General features: G+C 40.6%; 2 protein-coding genes across 5 annotated transcripts in view; one reads left to right on the plus strand and one right to left on the minus strand.

Moving 5' to 3' along the window:
• The window catches only part of dnah1 (dynein, axonemal, heavy chain 1), a 40,993-nt gene that overhangs the window by 1,849 nt on the left and 19,027 nt on the right, over window positions 1-20,117 (plus strand). For both annotated transcript variants that reach the window (XM_037101842.1, XM_037101844.1), the window contains exons 7-36: window positions 55-219; window positions 325-571; window positions 686-843; window positions 960-1,171; window positions 1,568-1,866; window positions 2,095-2,245; window positions 2,391-2,584; window positions 2,686-2,911; window positions 3,100-3,219; window positions 3,308-3,390; window positions 3,497-3,638; window positions 3,814-3,969; window positions 4,101-4,299; window positions 4,396-4,649; window positions 4,945-5,157; window positions 5,266-5,430; window positions 5,559-5,680; window positions 6,045-6,150; window positions 6,294-6,473; window positions 6,577-6,717; window positions 6,875-7,038; window positions 7,178-7,291; window positions 7,367-7,555; window positions 7,664-7,769; window positions 18,671-18,784; window positions 18,873-19,022; window positions 19,223-19,309; window positions 19,439-19,625; window positions 19,719-19,810; window positions 19,954-20,108. In XM_037101842.1, coding sequence (XP_036957737.1) covers window positions 55-219; window positions 325-571; window positions 686-843; window positions 960-1,171; window positions 1,568-1,866; window positions 2,095-2,245; window positions 2,391-2,584; window positions 2,686-2,911; window positions 3,100-3,219; window positions 3,308-3,390; window positions 3,497-3,638; window positions 3,814-3,969; window positions 4,101-4,299; window positions 4,396-4,649; window positions 4,945-5,157; window positions 5,266-5,430; window positions 5,559-5,680; window positions 6,045-6,150; window positions 6,294-6,473; window positions 6,577-6,717; window positions 6,875-7,038; window positions 7,178-7,291; window positions 7,367-7,555; window positions 7,664-7,769; window positions 18,671-18,784; window positions 18,873-19,022; window positions 19,223-19,309; window positions 19,439-19,625; window positions 19,719-19,810; window positions 19,954-20,108 — 4,891 coding nt within the window. The remainder of the gene's footprint in view (window positions 1-54; window positions 220-324; window positions 572-685; window positions 844-959; window positions 1,172-1,567; window positions 1,867-2,094; window positions 2,246-2,390; window positions 2,585-2,685; window positions 2,912-3,099; window positions 3,220-3,307; window positions 3,391-3,496; window positions 3,639-3,813; window positions 3,970-4,100; window positions 4,300-4,395; window positions 4,650-4,944; window positions 5,158-5,265; window positions 5,431-5,558; window positions 5,681-6,044; window positions 6,151-6,293; window positions 6,474-6,576; window positions 6,718-6,874; window positions 7,039-7,177; window positions 7,292-7,366; window positions 7,556-7,663; window positions 7,770-18,670; window positions 18,785-18,872; window positions 19,023-19,222; window positions 19,310-19,438; window positions 19,626-19,718; window positions 19,811-19,953; window positions 20,109-20,117) is intronic.
• LOC119021514 (trichohyalin-like) lies at window positions 11,631-14,704 on the minus strand. 3 transcript variants are annotated; one of them, XM_037101849.1, is made up of 7 exons: window positions 14,350-14,681; window positions 13,745-14,065; window positions 13,379-13,642; window positions 12,984-13,247; window positions 12,589-12,852; window positions 12,194-12,457; window positions 11,634-12,088 (listed from the first exon to the last, which is right to left on the minus strand). In XM_037101849.1, exons 1-7 carry the CDS (start codon window positions 14,377-14,379, stop codon window positions 11,894-11,896), a joined length of 1,602 nt encoding a protein of 533 aa, XP_036957744.1. In that variant the 5' UTR covers window positions 14,380-14,681; the 3' UTR covers window positions 11,634-11,893. The 3 variants fall into 3 exon arrangements, with proteins under 3 accessions (XP_036957746.1, XP_036957744.1, XP_036957745.1); XM_037101851.1 differs by lacking the exon at window positions 13,379-13,642 and having other exon boundaries at window positions 11,631-12,088; window positions 14,350-14,704; XM_037101850.1 differs by lacking the exon at window positions 12,984-13,247.

The following is a 20,117-nucleotide window of genomic DNA, read 5'->3' on the forward strand; positions in this document are numbered from 1 at the left end:
GATAGACAATATTTACTGTTATTTAATGGTTATTCTTGTTTTTCTCATTTAAAGAGTTCTCAAAAAGCTCCTCCCATGAATACAGCTGGAATTTAGTTGGTGTTCTTGACTATAGTAATGAGAAATGCCAATACCTGGTACAGAAGGTTCGCCAAAACACCAAACTGACAGATGAAGAAGGAAATCCAACTGACAAACACAAAAAGAGCAAATGTCCTGGTTGGTTTTTATGTCTTTGCACTCATAATTTCCTCTTATCTCTGTTACCCTCTGTTTGTCATCATGACCATGTATGTATGCTTTCCATCCCCTTCTGTTGCATAGGAGTGAATGACATGCTACCAGACTCTAAGTACTGGATACCCAGGATCAGATTGTTATTCAGTGCAGAGGATCCACGTGTCTTTGTTGAACGGATCCAGTTTGCCCTGCACTGGAGGGAGAACACAGAAGCTCTCCTTCTCTACCGCTTGTCTGTGGACTGCATGCCCATCTGGAGGGGAACCCCATCTCTTGATACCCACAGTATCAAAAGACATGCCCTTTCTGCCCCTGGCCTCAGGCCAGAAATGTAAGTAATGTTGGTGTGTCTTTGACCACTATGATCTGTTTTTCTAACAGATTCATCTGAGTTGAAATGTGAAATAATTAATGGGCTGAGTAAAGGGATTATTAATGTGTGCAGTGTGAAGAAGTATATAGGGGTCCTGGAGAGGGAGATCAAACTGGAGTATGACTATACAATGAACCGCATGAGCTTTAACAAAGTAGTGATGAGCCATCCAGAGGAGTTTGCACACATCACCCTACCACAGAAGAATCCTGAGTTTGTTCCTCAAAAAGGTAACATAGTTAGCCTTATCTACATTTGTTTGAGTCCATGGGGTCAAAATCAAAGAAATGTATACCGGGCATTCACCCTCACAATCTACACACTGCTTTGTTTCATCTGTTCACAGGGTGTGTTCCTGTTCCTCACTCTGCCTATAAGAAGAACCAAGCTGCTTTTATCGACAATTCCCTGCTAGTAAAGCCGGAGGTGATCCGTGTGTTGTGTGAAATATGGGCCAACTGCAACAAAGTAGCAACAATGAGACTGTTCAACATCACTTTGATTACACAACTGCGACTGGACGAGTTTGAAAACATACAATCTCAAACCCAGACTCAGGTATTGTAGTATTTGGGTAGCTTTTCTTCTGCCAACACTTGTCTAGTAGCTTTCAGTTAATTTTAATAGCAATTTGAATGCATAGTTTGACTGCTTGGTAATCACCGCTCACTTAGCAGCAAAAATGAATGGCTTCTTATGCCAAAACAGGCAGCATGGCAGCTGTGGATTATCCATGGACACACCATTTGCAAAAAGATTAACAATGTCAGCTCTTACTCTTTACTTTACTTTTCCTTTTTTTGGTACTGTTGGGAAAAGAGTCCTGTACAAGCCATGCATCAGTTTTGTTGCTAATGTAAACTGGGAATGAACAGAGAGACAATCCTTGCACATAAAGCAGACACTTGAATTTCATTTGAATAAAGTAGCATCAAATTTTTCCCTCTTCTCCAGATTAACCTGTTTCTTAGGGAAACATGGATAGCAACAATAAGCGACATCATCCTTTCCAACCTGCGGAATTTAGGCCGGGGATCCTACAACATCAATGAGTCTAACTGGGAGTCGTACAAGTTTTCCAAGCTGTACAGACTGATGGCTGCGGTGCGCCTCAACCTGCAGAACTCCTTACGCTTCCTCGTGCAGGATTCACTGACCAGCCTGACCCAGCTGCTGTTGGACGCCTGCCACAGTGTGCTCACATGTCCTCAGGAACTAGTCTGGGGCAACAACCTCATCACTAGCCCCTACGGGTAGGATAATACACACTTCTTGGAAATATAAGCACACATGGGTGTACATTCACATTTGTGTAAACCTCTTCACACACTTTTGTGCTCATATGCTTTTGTATATTTTTTGTCCTGGTACTTGATCTTGGGGTCAGTTTTACATTATGCACTCTGCTCAGTTTCAGTAAGTGTTTGATAGTGAGTGTGACAAAGCCTTTGTGCTGATGTAAGTGCATTATCTATAATAAGGCTGAAGAAGAATGCTCTGTTCCTGTTGGACTTGGTTCTGGATCAGACTGGGGTTCATTACAGCACACCTCTGGAGAATTTTGAGACCTCTATCGTTAACCTGTTTGACAACGGTATTATGGCCACGTACCACATACCGCAACTTGATAAGGTAAAAGAGTATCTTCATTCACTTGAGTTCCAAAGGAATAAATTAGAACTGGGAATGCATGTATGTAAGATTTGTTCATGTTAAGTTCCCCCATCCATGAAAATTGATATTGACAAGTGCATCCTTCCTTTCTTGTCTGTTACAGTTTGTGATGCAGAAGTTGCCCATCATTGGTGATTCATTGCTGGAGTCAGTGAGCTTGTGGGAGCCAGAAGTAAATGAGCAGAGAGAGAAGGTCCGCAATGCTCTGATACAAGCAGCCATACCTCTCAGGGCTTATGCTGCTGAATATGAGAAACACTTGGAGCTACACAACTCAGATGTCAAAACCCTTCTCGAGTAAGTTTGCTTAAAGTTCTTCCACAGGTTAACAAATGCCAATCAGTCAGGTTTCTGTGCTATTCAGCATGGATTGGAGTAATTTATATGTTTTCTGCCAGATCTCATACGTGTGTGGAACAGACATCCCAAGAAGTGAAGAAAGAGGTGGAGCAGCATCTCAAAGAAAAGGAGAAGCTCGAACACTCCCTGCCATCCTCCATTGTAATTGGTCCATTTTTTGTCCGTGTGGAAGCTGTACGTCAGACTCTCTCTAACAAAAGAAAGGCTTTAGCCAAGACAATGCTGGATCACCTTGCTGTGAAGCTACGCAAGCAGATTGATGATGTAAGTCATTTCTTCAGAGACTCGAAACACTTAATATAGAGTATACAGTAGACTACTGTTTATGAATGTTATTTGGGCCTGTTTTTTTTGTTTACACGGAACCTATATTTACTTCAGTTTGACAGCAACCTTTTCCTTCTTTTTTTAAACTGAATGTTACATTTTGTATCTTGTGTATGTTTGTTCAGGTGTGTGAAGAGTTTAACATAATCAGTCGAAAGTTACGTGAGAAGCCCACCAGCATCGAGGAACTCACTGAAAAGAGGGACTGGATGAAGCAAATCCCAGAGCAGATCAAGAGTTACAAGGTGCACAGTGAAGGCTTTAACTTACTTTTCTGTAAGTGCCATGTGAGGTGTTACTCTGTCAGTAATTCTGATTTAATTTTCACAACAGGAACTTATTTGCAAGACCCTGCCAGACTATGAAGTATTTGAAGAATTTTACTACTGTCTCACCGATGAGGATATGAACAAAAAGTAAGTGGAAAACCATTATGCCAAGTGTTTGAAAGCATATCAGAAATTAGATTTGTACATTCTCGTGTGGGCTGCAGACTGATGTCATAGTTGCTAATCTGCCTAGGTGGACAGCTATTGGATGGCCTCAAAAAATAATCAATCAGATGGAAGCAGCAGCCGTACAGCATGTGGAGGATGAGGAGCACTTCCATAAGATCCAGCTGGTCGATCAGAACAACTTTGAGGATCGCCTGGAATCTCTAAAGGTCAGCTGAGAAAAATTTGAGAGGACTTTTGGAAAAAGTTCCTGAACTTGAAGCCGTTTCAATGCATCTGACAGTTCAACCCCATGAAGATTTGTATTTTTTTAAGTGTGTAAGAAATTCTATTTTTAAGAAACAGCAAAGGAAATTTATGTTATTTGGTGCTAAATTGTTGTAGATGTTGGTTGCTGGGTTTACGAGCCACACGAACATTGATCATGCCCATGAGGTGGCCAACGAGGTTAGACGCATATGTGATGCACTCAATGAGTACCAGACAATGGCACAGACCTACAACACCAGAGAACATCTGTTTGGTATTCCTGTCACTAATGTAAGTGAAAGAGCATCCATCAAGCGAAATTACGTCGAGATACATTTTATTAGTCTAGAGCTGAACAAATTGGGAGAGATTAAACATTTGTCATACGTTTTATGAAACTGACATATAAATGTCTATTATAGTATGATCATCTGCAGAAGCTGGTGAAGGACTTCCAGCCTTTTAAGGACTTGTGGACCACTACGTCTGATTGGCTACTTTGGCATGAGAGCTGGCTCAATAGCCCGCTGTCTTCTATTGATCCTGAGCAGCTTGAGCGCAAAATTACAGACGCCCACAAGACTATGCACAAATGTGTTCAACAGTTCAAGGACATTCCCGGTAGGTGACACATTGGTCTCCATTTAAACCTTACAACTTAAAGTGTGATTTTTTAAAAATATATTTGACACTTTCTTTATTTTAACATGACACTAGACTGTCAGCTGGTGGCGGCTGTAATCCTCAGCAAAATTGAAGACTTCCGTCCTCACATACCTCTGATTAGGGGTCTGAGGAACCCAGGGATGAGGAGCCGTCACTGGCAGATGCTTTCAGAACGCATTCAGATGGATGCCAAGCACAAAGCCAACGTGTCTTTCTCCCACTGTCTGGAGCTTGGCCTACAGAACCATGTGGATGACATAGTTCATGTGAGCGAGATGGCTTGGAAAGAGTACGCCATTGAACAGGTATCTGTGTGTCACATGTGCCACATTCTGAAAACAGTATATACAATCTTGTGTTAAGTACAGGTTATTCAATAACTTTAGTGTCACTGTCAAAGTTCAAAGTTTGGATGTCATTTGGGATGCATATTTTTATCTGTGTCATCATTATGGTTTAAAAAATGCAGTTTTCTTGATGAACGCAAATAGATGGTGAAAGAGAGGCAGAGTGACTCGTGTTTCAGTTTTTCTTGCCAGTGCTCACTGCTAGTGTGTGAATATGTGGCTACAATTTTTTTTTTTACACCTTCTCACTCAGGCTCTGTCAAAGATAGAGCAAGAGTGGTCGGCAGTAGTCTTTGATGTGTTGCCCTACAAAGAGACAGGCACCTACATCTTGAAGAGCCCAAATGAAACGTCCCAGCTGCTAGATGACCACATTGTCATGATACTGAGCATGTCCAACTCTCCCTTCAAAAAAACCTTTGAGAGCCACATTGACGCCTGGGAAAGCAAGCTCAGAATGACTCAGGTACACACACAAAATACACTCAACCATATAAAGTCACAGAGGGTCTTGAGTCTTGTGTAATTATTACACAGTGTCTTATGTTGTGCTACTGCCCTCTGGTGCTTGCAGGATGTGCTGGAGGAATGGGTGATGTGCCAGCGGTACTGGCTCAACTTGGAGCCCATCTTCAGCTCTGATTATATTAACCAGCAGCTGCCTATGGAAGGAAAAAGATACCAGCAAATCAAAAAAACATGGAAGACAGTGATGAAAAATGCCTTTAATAATCAAAAGGTCAGAGCTTTCAAAACACTTTATATTAAAGGATAACTTCTTTTGTTGTTATACAGAGATGAGCATCGAGCGAGATGATGATGCTCATTTGCTTAACTATTAATGTGTGCTTCTGCATTTATTTATAGATGATTGAGTTGTGTTCTGATCTTCGTCTACTCCACAAACTGAAAAAGTGCAATGCACTCATGGAACAGGTGCAAAGGGGTCTCAGTGAGTACTTGGAGACAAAACGACAATCCTTCCCCAGGTGAGGCTGTGATTACCCTGCAACTCAATTTCTGATGTTGACAGATTTACACCTTTGTATTCCACATACCATTCCCTGTGGAGGGTATGCATTGATATCACTTTTTTATATCATACCACCTCCTAACCAACAGTAAGTTGCCCAAGAAACTTGCTTTAGTTAGTGTGAATGGGGGAAGCTATGATACTGAGAGGACAGCAAGCACATTTCTTTAAGAAGTAAGGGCGACTTGAATCAACAATGATATGTATAACAACCAGACCATAAGTGGTGTGTGTTGAATTGTGACCAGGAATGAGTTTCCATTCTAAATTATTTAACTCTGTCTATTTTAAGACTTAGTACAATGTATATCTGTTTGCAGGTTTTACTTTCTCTCAGATGATGAGCTCCTGGAGATTCTGTCCCAGACCAAAGATCCTGCCGCTGTACAACCGCACTTGCTCAAATGCTTTGAGAACATCGCACAGGTTTGTTCTGACTCTTTCTGCACAATGTGTCTGAACATGTATGCTTTTTACAGTGTAAAAGGCATACATGTTCAGACACATTGTCTTTTACAGTGTAAAAGGCATACCACATGCAACTGAGACTTCTGTTTCAACATTTTTAGCTTCAGTTCCAGTCGGATCTACAGATCACACATATGTACTCTGGAGAGGGGGAGGAGATGAAGCTGGTTCTGCCTGTGTGGCCTACCGGGAATGTGGAAGACTGGCTCAGGGATGTCGAGACATCTATGAAGGCCACATTAAGGAATAACATTGACCGCTCACTCAGAGTCTACCCTGAGGTCTGCAACCCTGACTCACACCTTGATATTCATGATGTGTTTTCTATGCATATTTAATTATCCAGCTTTTGTGAGATCTGTGTTTGTTGTCTTGACCCCTCAGCAACCTCATGCTGAGTGGGTATTATTGTGGCCTGGTCAAGTGGTGATAGCTGGCTGTCAGGTCTTCTGGACTGCGGAGGTGTCTAAGGCTTTGGAGCAAGGAAACTTGGCCAACCGCCTTTATCCACAGCTACAGACACAAGTATGCACTTTGTATCAGGCAGAGTAATACTCAAACTAAATAACAGTTGATAATTCAATATCAATTGAAAAAAATATACCCATTCTATTAATATTTGCTCTGAACATTGTGCACACAGTAGAAAACTGTATACTGACATGCCATTTTGTGTCTGAAGCTGGGTGACTTGGTGCAACTCGTGAGAGGAGGTCTGTCAAAGATGCAGCGAGCTATACTGTCTGCCCTTATCGTCATAGAGGTCCATGCTAAGGACGTTGCAGCCAAACTGGTGGAGCAGGAGGTCTCAAGCATCAATGACTTTGAGTGGATCAGCCAGCTCAGGTTATCCATTTGTCTTGTTGTTCTGCATATTTTCCACTTTTTACTTCTGCCAATCCTGATACTGGAGTCTAGTCTTTCCTCTCATTTGCAATAATGTGGGTGCAGAATGAGTATGATACTGATCTGATACTGTTTGTAGATATTACTGGGCAAAAGATGACTTGTACATCCGTGCAGTGAATGCAGAGTTCTTGTATGGATATGAGTACCTTGGTAACTCTGGGCGTCTGGTCATCACCCCGCTCACTGACAGGTAGTCAATTCTCCACCCTAATTTTTCCTGAATGTCATATACTCTTTTGAATACAGTACTTCGTGCCTCTTTCAGATGCTACCTGACACTAACAGGAGCTCTACACCTGAAGTTTGGAGGGGCTCCTGCAGGTCCAGCAGGTACAGGAAAGACAGAAACCACAAAAGATCTGGGAAAGGCTCTGGCTATCCAGACAGTTGTTTTCAACTGCTCTGATCAGCTCGACTTCATTGCCATGGGAAAGCTTCTCAAAGGACTTGCCAGGTGAGAGGCAATTATTTAGAGTGTCTTCCAAGTCAGTGTGTTACTGTTAAAAATCACAAATCCTATATCAATCACATTCATACGTTTTGTCTGTCTGCCATTTTGCAGCTCTGGTTCGTGGGCATGCTTTGATGAGTTTAATCGTATTGATGTGGAAGTGCTGTCTGTGGTGGCACAACAGATCGCCACTATACAGAAGGCTCAACAGCAAAAGGTGAGAAGCTGATTCATTAGAAATTCACAGTATATCATTAAGTAAATGATATCAATAATTAAAATTCTGAAATTGGCCAAGTGCTGCAAGTAAAAATTTGGAATCAACTTTGACTTATAATTGAGTACTTTTTCTATCATGAAAAAATGTATGTACCAATGGAGTTGCCATGGTACAGTACACAAAAGTCACCGTGCAGCACATACCTCAGTACAGGGGTTATGGTTCAGTGCACGTTCAGCACAACAAGAAAAACATGATAAAATGCAAATGCATAAGGCTACTTTTCTTTTATTTTCAACTGACAGTAGCGCAGCCACAGTTTGTTTCACAAAGTTAAAGCATTACAGTTTTTCTTTTCTAAATTGCATTGAAAAGTCAATAAAACTAATCAAAAGTTAGTTAATGTATACAAACAAAATTAATATAAAACAAATTGCCTTTAAAAGATTAGAATAACAAAAGCAATATTCCTTTCCTGTCATTTGAGCATGACAGTAATGCAGTCAGGACCGAGGCGCTTGCACCAAGGTCCACAAGCAGCACCAACCCTTAGTAAAGACCTAGCAACAGAAAGGATTTTTTAGTCCCAGATGAGTGAACTCTGAGCTGACGTTAATGTTTTATCACAGTCTCGTAATTTCCTGATGTAACGCAGGAGTTCTATGGTGTGTGTGTGTGTATGCGCATGTTTTAAAAGTTAAAATGACGTAAGAAAAAAAAAGTGTTTAGATAAAATTGATTATGTTTAAAATCAGGCAGGAGAGCAGTCCTTAAAACCACAAAACCACAATGTCAAACAAGGTGCACACTGATAATTATTCACTGAATAAAATGAAGATAAAAACCACAGGTAAAAAGTCCATAAAAAGAATTGATAAGACCTGGGAACTAGTAAAAAAAGGGCGCTTAAAGTCCAATAAAACATTACCTTATCTTCTGGGGGTGGGGGGGAGTGTCAACACACGGATTTTTGGGAATTTTACGGGACATTCTCTCGTGGCAGGCCCATTTGCTGATAACTCATTCCAGCATGTTTATCTCAAGCTCCTCGCTCGTTCCCAGCCATGCTGATTTGAGCATGGTCTAAATTTCTTGTTGACCAATCAGATTGCTTTGTCGGAACTACTTGTTGTATAATGGAGTTTTAATGTGGAAGTGTGAATGATTAGATGAGCTTGAGAAGGCTGAAAAACGTCAAATTTCTCTGAAATTATAAATGATATAATTTAAAAAAATAGCCAGAGCTGATTCCCAATTGAGTGTGCATAGAGTAAATGCGTTGAAAAATGTTGAAGGCGTTAAGGGCCAAACTTTCTGACCCAGAAGAATAATAAGTTGAAGAAAATTTAAGAATTATGTGAAACAACCAACATATGTTGTGAATGCCTCCTGCATTCACAACCATTGAGAAACTTACCTTGCCTATGATGAGATCATCAGGCCTCAAACTCTGAAATTCCTTGTGCTGCAGGGAGAAATTTTGCTTCTGTTCAGCATGTCTTGCAACAGCCACAACAACTTCAGTTGGTTTGCTTGTCCAAAGGGCATTAACCTACAAGAGTATAAGCAATAAAATTATCACTTCAAATAGCATTTGACTGATTCCATTTTATATTTTTCAATACTCTGGCTGCACATTCTACTGTCCTGAGCAGATACGACGAGTTGATTACCGAGTGCAGTTAGAAATGCTTAATTCCACTCTTTCCCCTGTCTGCTCTCGATAATAACTGTTATAAACTGGTAGGTAAGACACATATGAACTTTGATTGCATTTCTGTGGTGTAACAATCATACATTTTCATCCTTGAGCTGCAGAACTCTACTGCACTCGGTAATCGACTCGTCAGGGCTTCCCCACTACGAGCATGCTGCTGCAGGAGAGTGGTGAGCTGTGTTCTCTTTTCAGTAGAAATCCAGCAAAGCTAGCAGAGGTTTGATGCCTCAAACTATGTGCTGGGACCCTATTTGTACTGTTGCTGAAGTTTGGTGCTGTTCAGAGCATTATTTGTGGCTGTGAGTGGCTTTTTGATGGCGGTTTCTTGCTGGAGGCATAGACTGCAGTGTATTGTTATCGTGCTGTCTTTTTTGAGGTTGCTAAAACTACATAAGCTAGCAGTCAGAAAGTTTGATCTCTCGAGGGAGGTTTTTACTCAGTGTCACGGTATGTTAGACCATGGATTAAACTTACACCGGAATATCCCTTCAGACTCTGAAGGTGACCAGTCTGTCATCATGGCTGCACACTGGAGAGCCTCATAATTGCATGTCACAGCTTGTCTACAGGTAATGTTTCATTTGCCTTTTTCAGCTGTTTCCCTCATGTGGTGCAGATGTGCTTCTAGTCCACACAGACCACACAACAGCTCTGTGATTGTGTATTAGGCTTTTAGTACTGCCTGTGCACACCTGTGTAGTCCTGAGAGGTATTGCAGTGCTCGGTTTTGTGCTGTAACATCTTTTCAAATTCTACTTCAATAAGACAGGGGCATTTCACAATAACAGGTTGTCTTCCTAAAGATTAGTCTAATTCAAATATTCACCAAAAATAAAGTTTCCAGAGTTCAACAAATAAGACCACCATTCGAGGATTCAGCAATAGTCATGTCAGACTTTGATCAGTTATGTTGGTTATTTAAGATGTATTTGGAGTACAGCTATAGGACTGTACAAGGGCTGCTGAATTTAATAGAAGTTTCAACATGATTTTTTTTTTTTTTCAAGAAAATCCATGATGTTCACCATCGCAGTTTGGCGTGTTAGCTTGCTTGCAGGGGACCACAAAGATAGTGAAGTTCATTATTAAAGGTATATGAGAGACCAATTTTCTCTACATCCCGTAGATATTTCATCAAAGTGGAGGAGTGACTGATGGACCAGCAGTACAGGTCTAGAGCCAGGCTGTTACCATGGACTAATTTCTAAAGTACATGCTGTAAATCTTCAGTTATTACTGTAGTTCTCCATTATGTAAATTCATTTAGTTTTCCATGTGGTATGAAATCCATTTTAACAACCTGAATTTTGCTTAGGCTTGTTTCATTGTTGTCAGATGACCTTTTCAACTTGAAGTTCATTTGCCCATCCTCACACAGATCATTCTATCTAACTCCCCACATCATGGCAACCAATTAGGCAGCCTTTCAGTTCACAAGCAGCTACACGGACAGAGAACCACTTATAAACAGTTCATATGAGTGAGGGACTGCTGGCTTTGAGACTGGCTGTTACATGGTGTGTGAGTGTGAATAAACAGAGAATTCAGTATTTATTTTTGATATCATATATTTATTCATATATCATATATTTATTGTTAAACATAAGTATACATATAATAATAGTACATACTAATAAGAAATATAACTATGATATTACTATTCATTACCACTAATGATAATAGTAATAATGATAATGCCAATAATATATTTAATAATGATAGTAATAGTGATAATAATAATAATAATACTGATAATAATAATAATGATAATAATGATAATAATAATAATAATGATAATAATAATAATAATAATAATAATAATGAGAAGAATAAATTTAATAATAATACTAGCTATAATCCTAAAATAAATAAATAGAGAAGTATCTAACTAACTAAATAAATAAATGAATACGTAAATAAATTGACAGATAACTAAGTAACTAACTAACCAACCAACTAACTAATTAACTAAATTGATAGATAACTAACTAAGTAACTAACTAAATAAGTAAATAGATAACTAAGTAACTAACTAAATAAGTAAATAGATAACTAAGTAACTAACTAACTAACTAACTAAATAAATACATAGATAACTAAGTAACTAACTAACTAAATAAGTAAATAGATAACTAACTAACTAACTGAATAAATAAGTAAATAGATAACTAAGTAAGTAAGTAACTAACTAAATGAATAAATCGACAGATAACTATGTAACTAACTAAATAAATAAATAAATAGGGGGGAGACGGTAATGGGTGGGGTGAGGCTGGTGTGGCAGGTTTAGGGTAGGAGGGTTGTGGGTAGAGAGTAAGGAAGACTAAGCCAGGAGAGAGTCAGGTAGGAGGCAGGTTGGAGTTTTTGGGGGGTGTCCAACCATTCCTCCTCGCTACCGAACATTTCAGTGATTCCCTCTTCTCGCTCTCCTTTTGTGATGATTCTTTGTATGTTTCCTTTCTCTCGCTCCACTTTTACCCTCCACATTAATCTCTTCCACATCATTGTCCATTTTTCTGCTCTCTTCCTCCCTTTTCTTCTCGATCTTCTCCTCCTCTTTCTTTTTCTCCTCCTCCTGGGCCGAACGTTTAGTGACTTCCTGTGGGAAGAGAAAGGAAAATTATATATTTTTTACTTCACATAAAAAAGCTGATTCTGAAGCAGTCCAGATTATTAAGTAAATTGATGATATGAGGCAGCTTACCTGCAGCAGGGTGGATTTGGAGACATGGTTCTCTTCCAGACGGTCACACCGGCTCTTCCACTGTCCTTCAATACTGTTGAGCTCAGTTTCTTTGAGAGACAGCTGGTGCAGGGTCTCTACGTGGGCTTTGGTTCTCGCCCGACGTTTCTCTATTTCCCTGTCGAGGAGGCCAGTTTTTTCCTGAAGCTCCTCTTGGAGACGGCTCACCTCCACCTGCCTGTTGGTCAACACCTGCTCCTGCTCTCGTAGTTTGATGTTGAGCTCCTGAAAAGAGAAAAACAGTTTTTTTTTATTTACTTTGCATAAAAAATCTGATTCTGAAGCAGTCCAACACAAGCTGTTAGAATCCAACAGGAAATTATTGTTAAATAAGTTGATGATATGAGGCAGCTTACCTGCAGCAGGGTTGATTTAGAGACATGGTTCTCTACCAGACGGTCACACCGGCTCTTCCACTGTCCTTCAATACTGTTGAGCTCAGTTTCTTTGAGAGACAGCTGGTACAGGGTCTCTACGTGGGCTTTGGTTCTCGCCCGACGTTTCTCTATTTCCCTGTCGAGGAGGCCAGTTTTTTCCTGAAGCTCCTCTTGGAGACGGCTCACCTCCACCTGCCTGCTGGTCAACACCTGCTCCTGCACTTGTAGTTTGGCGTTGAGCACCTGAAAAGAGAAAAACAGTATTTTTATTTTATTTTACATTAAAAAATCTGATTCTGAGGCAGTCCAACACAAGCTGTTAGAATCCAACAGGAGATTGTTGTGAAGTAAATTGATGATATGTGTTAGCTTACCTGCAGCTGGGTGGATTTGGAGACATGGTTCTCTACCAGACGGTCACACCGGCTCTTCCACTGTCCTTCAATACTGTTGAGCTCAGTTTCTTTGAGAGACAGCTGGTGCAGGGTCTCTACGTGGGCTTTGGTTCTCGCCCGACATTTCTCAATTTCCCTGTCGAGGAGGCCAGTTTTTTCCTGAAGCTCCTCTTGGAGACGGCTCACCTCCACTTGCCTGCTGGTCAACACCTGCTCCTGCACTTGTAGTTTGGCGTTGAGCACCTGAAAAGAGAAAAACAGTATTTTTATTTTATTTTACATTAAAAAAGCTGATTCTGAGGCAGTCCAACACAAGCTGTTAGAATCCAACAGTAGATTGTTGTGAAGTAAATTGATGATATGTGTTAGCTTACCTGCAGCTGGGTGGAGTTGGAGACATGGTTCTCTTCCAGAGTGTCACACCGGCTCTTCCACTGTCCTTCAATCCTGTTAAGCTGGGTTTCTTTGCGAGACAGCTGCTGCAGGGTCTGTACGTGGGCTTTGGTGGTAGCCTGATGTTTTTGTATTTCCATGTTGAGGAGGAAAGTTTTTTCCCGAAACTCCTCTTGGAGACGGCTCACCTCCACCTGCCTGCCAGTCAACACCTGCTTCTGCTCTTGCAGTTTGATGTTGAGCTCCTGAGAAGAGAAAAACAATATTTTTATTCTAATATTCATTGCAGCTGTTATAATTCAACACGATATTATTGTGAAGTAAATTGATGATCTAAGGCAGCGTACCTGCAGCTGGAACGTGTTGGCGGCGAGGCTCTTCTCCATGACCTCACATCTCGTTCTCCACTCCTCTGATGCGTGACTGAGTACACTGGCGGCGGTTTTGGCCCTTTCTAGAGCTTTGTCCTTGCTGGTCAGCTCTTGCTTGAGTTCACCATTCTCAGTCATCAGAGACTTGTTCTGATCTTTCAGAAACTTAATCTCATTGATGGCCGAGTACAGGGACTCTCTGAGTCCTGGGTGAGAGGGCTCTTCATGGGTCTTCAGCTGTACTACTACCGGCATGTCTGGGCCGTTAGCGACAGCAACAAACTGCATTTGCAATGGCTGAAAGACAGAAACACATGTCAGTCATAAAGTCTTGTGTTGACATTTGATAGACAGAAAAGAAAACCTGTGCACTTGTTGACACAATAAAATATACTGTAGTCTACGGCCAGCAGTTCATACAGAGCAACATGACATTGTCAACTAATTACAATCAAACATATTCACTGAAAACATTTAAGACAATTTTTAGAACATATTATTCCTCGACTTAAACATCATGCTGAACTAGAGAGGCACACTGCTGAAAAAAAGCTTCTTCAGGTCAAATTAGAAAATCTTACCAGGTTATTTTCACTGAGACGTCTGTCCATTGCAACACAGTGACTATTTCAAAGTTGGAATGAGAATAGTCGTCAAAATCAATGTTTAAAAGCTCAACTTGTAACCGGAACGGAGTTTCGATTGTTGAGCAGAGAGACTTTGATAGATTGCGATAAATCCAAAAAGATATCCGTTAAATATCGATTAATCCAGAAGGTATCCGTTGAATATAAAATATCCAGAAGGTATCCACTGAATGTCGAGTAATTAAACGTTTCTTCTCAGAAATGACAAAAAGACCTTGATAGCTCAGCTTGTCGAACGCAAATGAGGTTTCTACAGGAGCACAGGCAGCTTGAGGTTCACGATGGTGTCATAGGTGATTCCTATTGTCGTAGCAACGGGGGTTCTCAAAGTTCTAAAAATCTGAAATCAAAGTCAGAATTCAAATTCAAGCAATGAACAAAAGCACGCAGAGACAGTGTTTATATTTAAATTGTACCAGGGTTTAACAGTCTTCTGCTCTGCATGGTACAGATGGAGACAATGAAGATGACAAAAAATAAAGACTTTCACAGTCTGACCATCAAATCAAATATATCAACTCACTAACCCAGAGCCCACGTTCTTAAACACATAAAACAAGTCTGTGATGAAAATATGTCAAGTGTTTATCAGATTTTTAAGAGATTTGTTTGTGTAATCAGAGGTAGCCTATATCACACACATATGTCAAATACCCGATTCTGTGTACAGCTTCTTCTAGCTTTGTATGAAGTTATCACAGACATCAAATATCTTAAGTACCAACCCGTATGGCTACAGATGAGGTTAGAGGATCACTGCAGTCGTTAGGATGCATCCTCTGGGAACCATCAATGTCTGTACAATGTTTTTATTGAGACATTTTGAGATATTTCACTGGTTGGTTTTAGATGAAGAGTCAGGGCTTCACCAAATACAGGAGGATGAATCCTCTGGAGAGCATGAATGGCTGTACAGAGTTTGTTGATAATCCAAACAGTCATCCAAACGACATCTGCATCCTGAGAGCCAAGCTACTTAGTAGAGGTGTCACGATTCTCCAAATCCTCGATTCAATTACATTTTCGATTCTAAGGTCACGGTTTGATTAGATTCTCAATTTTTACATTTGTTTTAAAAGAAGCACAGGTTGCGATGCTATTTTTTGACTAGACTTTTATGCAATATAATATCTGACCTTTGTTCGCAATGTACCACACTACATTGTCAAATTAAAAACATTTATTAGTCATATTATCAGTCAATTAGAAACTTAAACAAAATAACCTGCCATCTAGTTTCTGCAGAGCTTCCAAACTGTGGCTTCTTTGTCAACATAACTCGCTGAATATCCAAAGTACTTCCACACCTGCAACTTCAGTGAAAGAGGAGGGGGCTCAAGTTCTATCGATGGGTCTCCAGTTGCCATTGTTGTAAGAGTGATGTAGCCCCTTTCAGGAATAGGGCGGTGTGTGAGGTGTGTGTGCATAAAGTCTGTAGGGTGTGAGTGGGCGAGCGAGCGAGAGTGAGGGAGCGTGTGTACGTGCGGACAGTGAATGAATGGGAGAGGAAGGAGAGGCCAAAGGAGTAGCAGTAGTAGCGACTGCAATAAAGTGTACAATATAGTCTGCAGTTTGACTGTGAATAAAGGCGACGGCTCCTCCAGATACAGCAAAGCTCCCTGGTTTTATTTCCCAACCAGCTTAACATGTGAAAGTGGTTCACCCTGAAGGTAATCGCAAACTTCAGCCCTGGAGGAAATCATCTCCCCTCTGCTTCCCAACCACGGTCCGGGAGCTGAACAGGAACGGTGTAACACCATGCTATCGTTTGGCTGGCTGTAGCTTAATAGCTACTGGCTTAGCTAGTAGCTAATTTAGAGGAGGTTGACTCGCAGCACTTCAACACGTATGTGTTTTTTTCCACTTGGCAAGCGGACCGGACGTGACAGGGGGGTGTGGCAGCATCGACGATCCCATTTTTTAATTCAAAGTTTGAGATTGTGACTTCATTTCGGTCTGTTTCAATTGTAAATCGAAATCATGACATCCTTACTACTTAGTGGAGTTGTTAAGCTCAATAATCTTGCTTTTTATGAAAGAATCGTGAAACATTCAGGGTTTCTTCATCAGGACATAAGCTTTAATTTAAGATGTACAAATATGTATTTTCAAGCTTCTGGGCATGAGGAACTCATTCATGCCATTGATAGCACTCTAAGAGGTCAACATCATTACGTGCAGCGAAGGTTACTAGGAATGTGAGCAGTGGCAGTCCTAGCTTTCATGACGCCCTGGACAAACCTCACCTTCATCACACAAGTACAATAACACTTAAGAGAGTATAATAATTTTACTACACTTTGTACAAGAAACACAAAATGAATACCAACCAACTTCTAGATATATTTTCCCCACTAACCAATGACTTCCTGAAGTATTGATGGTGGCAACTTCTTCTGTCACTGTCGTTTCTGGGAAATACAAAGTCAGATGTTACCTGACCTAGTCCCCTGGAAACCAGTTGTGTCTGAATTCTCACAGTCAGAACTGAAGGTCAGTTAGCAGGTCAGTGCACAGAGGCTCATCCTCAGGAGACTATTCTGCTCCAGGCATTTCTAATGGAGAGCACAAGGGCATTACACACATTATTCACAGCGTTTATAGTGCAGAACATCACACATACCCAGTGAGAAATTACACAGTCTTCCTGTTAGTGATCAAATGTGCTGTAAGGACAGGAGGAGGAAGTTGGAGAATGACATTTTGCTTGAGGTGTCATAAGAGCCACAGGTGGGGGCACATCCCCCATGTGGGAAGACACAGAAGTTTTAGATAAGATGACATTTGCTGTCCCATCTGTTACATCAAAGAATCACTGTCCTGGATGAAGACAGGATACACCCAAACATCAACGAGTCATTATTATGTAAAGAAAATGTTAATGACTGTTGTTAATGAACGTAACCTCCTCTCTGAGTCTGTACTTAAAGGATAACAATTTAGAGTTTGAGAGAGAACGCTTTTGCCTTCTTCTCCATGCTGTGCGTTATTAAAGAGTTCTGATTCATACGCCTAAGTCTGAAGTTCTTCGGAGACTTAGCAACTTAGAGGTAAATGGGTCTTCATCCTCAGGATCAGACAGCATTTGTGGAGACGTGTGTGGCTGCAGAGGTAGATGGCTCCTCATCTCGGCTAGTGGCAGAAGGTGCTCCAAAATATTTAAAAAGTCCCCTGCATTCGCATTAAAATACAACATAGATGATCAATGCAGGAATAGCACAATCAAATAAACCCATTATTAAGCATAATGTATCCAACTTTAAAATAGGAAACAAATGAAAAGAAAACAAAACACATCCTCCTTGGTTGATGACTTATCATATACATGACACTCCAAATGACTCAGAAAGCTACATCACAAAATGTCTGTGCAATATACGTCTTTTGAATTAGCTTACGCTTGGTCCAAAAGGAACCAAAACTTCAGGACCTACTGAAACCCAGAAAAAGCAGGATGAACTTTAAAACGTTAAAAAAAAAAAAAAAAACTGCTGTTAATTTTGCACTACATCATGTAAATATGTATATATGTCTATTTCTTCCCTTTTTAATTTTTTTGCTTATTTTTGCTATTGTTCCTGTTCTGTTTCTGTTTTTGTAATGTTCTGTCGCTGCTGTGACAAACAGATATCCCTGTCTGTGGGACATTAAAGTCTGTGTAAAGCAAATCAGCCATTTTCTTCCAAACACATTAAATAGGTCATAAATATATTTCCTTAAAACATGTAAAAAGCCATTCAACCATGTAGAATTTAATGTTGGAGCTAGACTCACAAACTGTGTTTCATGATTTCTGTGTAAAGAAATATCCATGAACCACAAACACAGATTTCTGTGGTCAGTTTCTGGCTCTGATGGCTCAAACAGGTCGGGCTGGGTCCGTCCAATGACGCTGCTAGCTTAGGTTAGGTCCTTGTACAGTACATGGAGGCAGCTCCCCTCCTGCGTGTGGGCGTGGTTCCAGCACCTCTAACTGACACGCTCCCAGTGTTTCACAGCAGAGAAAAGTGCTTTTTTGTCCCCATGAATTTTAGACCTAATTTTACATACTTGGCAATTTTTTAATCTTTCAAATTTGGCTCAGTGGTCAAGACATATGTTTTTGTGGTGTGACAAACTCATAAAACAAATTTATTTCTGCTTTACACGGACTTTAAAGAATAGTAAGTAAAGAATTTATAAGAGCACTGTACTGCACCGATGAACAAGCAGTCTGTGAATCTCTAATATAACTGTGTGTATGTTGTGCTTTTAGGCAGAGCGGTTTGTGTTTGAGGGGACAGAGATCCGTCTTGTCCCCTCTTGTGCTGTATTCATCACTATGACTCCTGATTACGCTGGACGCACTGATCTGCCCGACAGCCTCAAGGTTTTACATCATTATTGAGTTTTAAATAACTGTGTAAAGCTGAGGATGAGCAGATGGGTTTCAACAGATTAGATTAAATCATCTGCAGGCTCTGTTTCGTCCTGTGGCCATGATGGTACCTGACTACGCCATGATAGCTGAGATCTCCCTGTATTCGTTTGGCTTCAGTGATGCCAAAGTCCTCTCAAAGAAGATCACCACCACTTTCAAGCTCTCCTCTGAACAGCTGAGTTCTCAGGTACTGTGTGACTTCAGGGGAGGTCAAAATTAGAATTAGTTTGATCTTCACATATTATATTACAGAATAAGAGTGTAGAATACTGGCATAACATACAGTTAAGTAGTGAACATGGGGAGATGGAAGAGATGTGTAAATGTGTGCATATGTGTATATAAGAATAACAAAGATGTGTTGACTTTTTATCTTGGTGCATGAAGGATCATTATGATTTTGGTATGAGAGCTGTGAAGACTGTGATCTTAGCTGCCGGGAACCTGAAGAAAGAAAATCCTGACATGAATGAGGTGAGAAATGTTTATTTTGTTTTTGATGGAAATCAAGTAAAAGAAAAATGACACAATTTTTTTATTGAATTTGTAAAACTCTAAACCAACCAATTCTTATCTTTGTCATTGGCTCTCTCTGTCTCCTAGGAGTCAATCTGTCTGCGGGCCATTCGAGATGTCAGTGCACCAAAGTTTTTACAAAATGACCTGAAGCTTTTCAACGGCATCGTGTCCGATCTTTTCCTGAAGACAAAACAGGAGCCAGTCAAATATGGCACACTGGAAGAGTCCATGCGGAATGTCTGCGTTAAGAAGAACCTGAAAGATGTGGACGGTTAGTGTGTCTGGATGTACAGAACATATGTTTCAAGACATGCAATTTCCTTTATTTCAGGATGAATAGATGACAGAATTGTTGTGATTGCAGGGTTTATTAAAAAGTGTATTCAGCTGTATGAGAACACTGTGGTGAGACACAGCCTGGTGTTGGTGGGACCTTCTGGATCAGGTAAAACCAAGGTGAGTCTTTGACTTGTCACTATATTGTTTACGGATTTAATCACAGTTATCCAGAGCAGTGTAGAGTCCTGTTTGTACGTATTACTGTTTGTGTGTGTGTGTGTGTGTGTGTGTGTGTGTGTGTGTGTGTGTGTGTGTGTTAGTGTTACGAGGTACTAGGTGCAGCAATAACAGCTCTACAGGGGCAGCCCTCCATGAGTGGTGGTGTGTATGAGGCAGTGCAGATATATGTCCTCAACCCCAAGTCTGTCACCATGGGACAGCTCTACGGGGAGTATGACCTGCTCACACACAAGTGGTAAGCGAT

Source organism: Acanthopagrus latus, chromosome 6, assembly GCF_904848185.1.
Source record: "Acanthopagrus latus isolate v.2019 chromosome 6, fAcaLat1.1, whole genome shotgun sequence".
NCBI lineage: Eukaryota > Metazoa > Chordata > Actinopteri > Spariformes > Sparidae > Acanthopagrus > Acanthopagrus latus.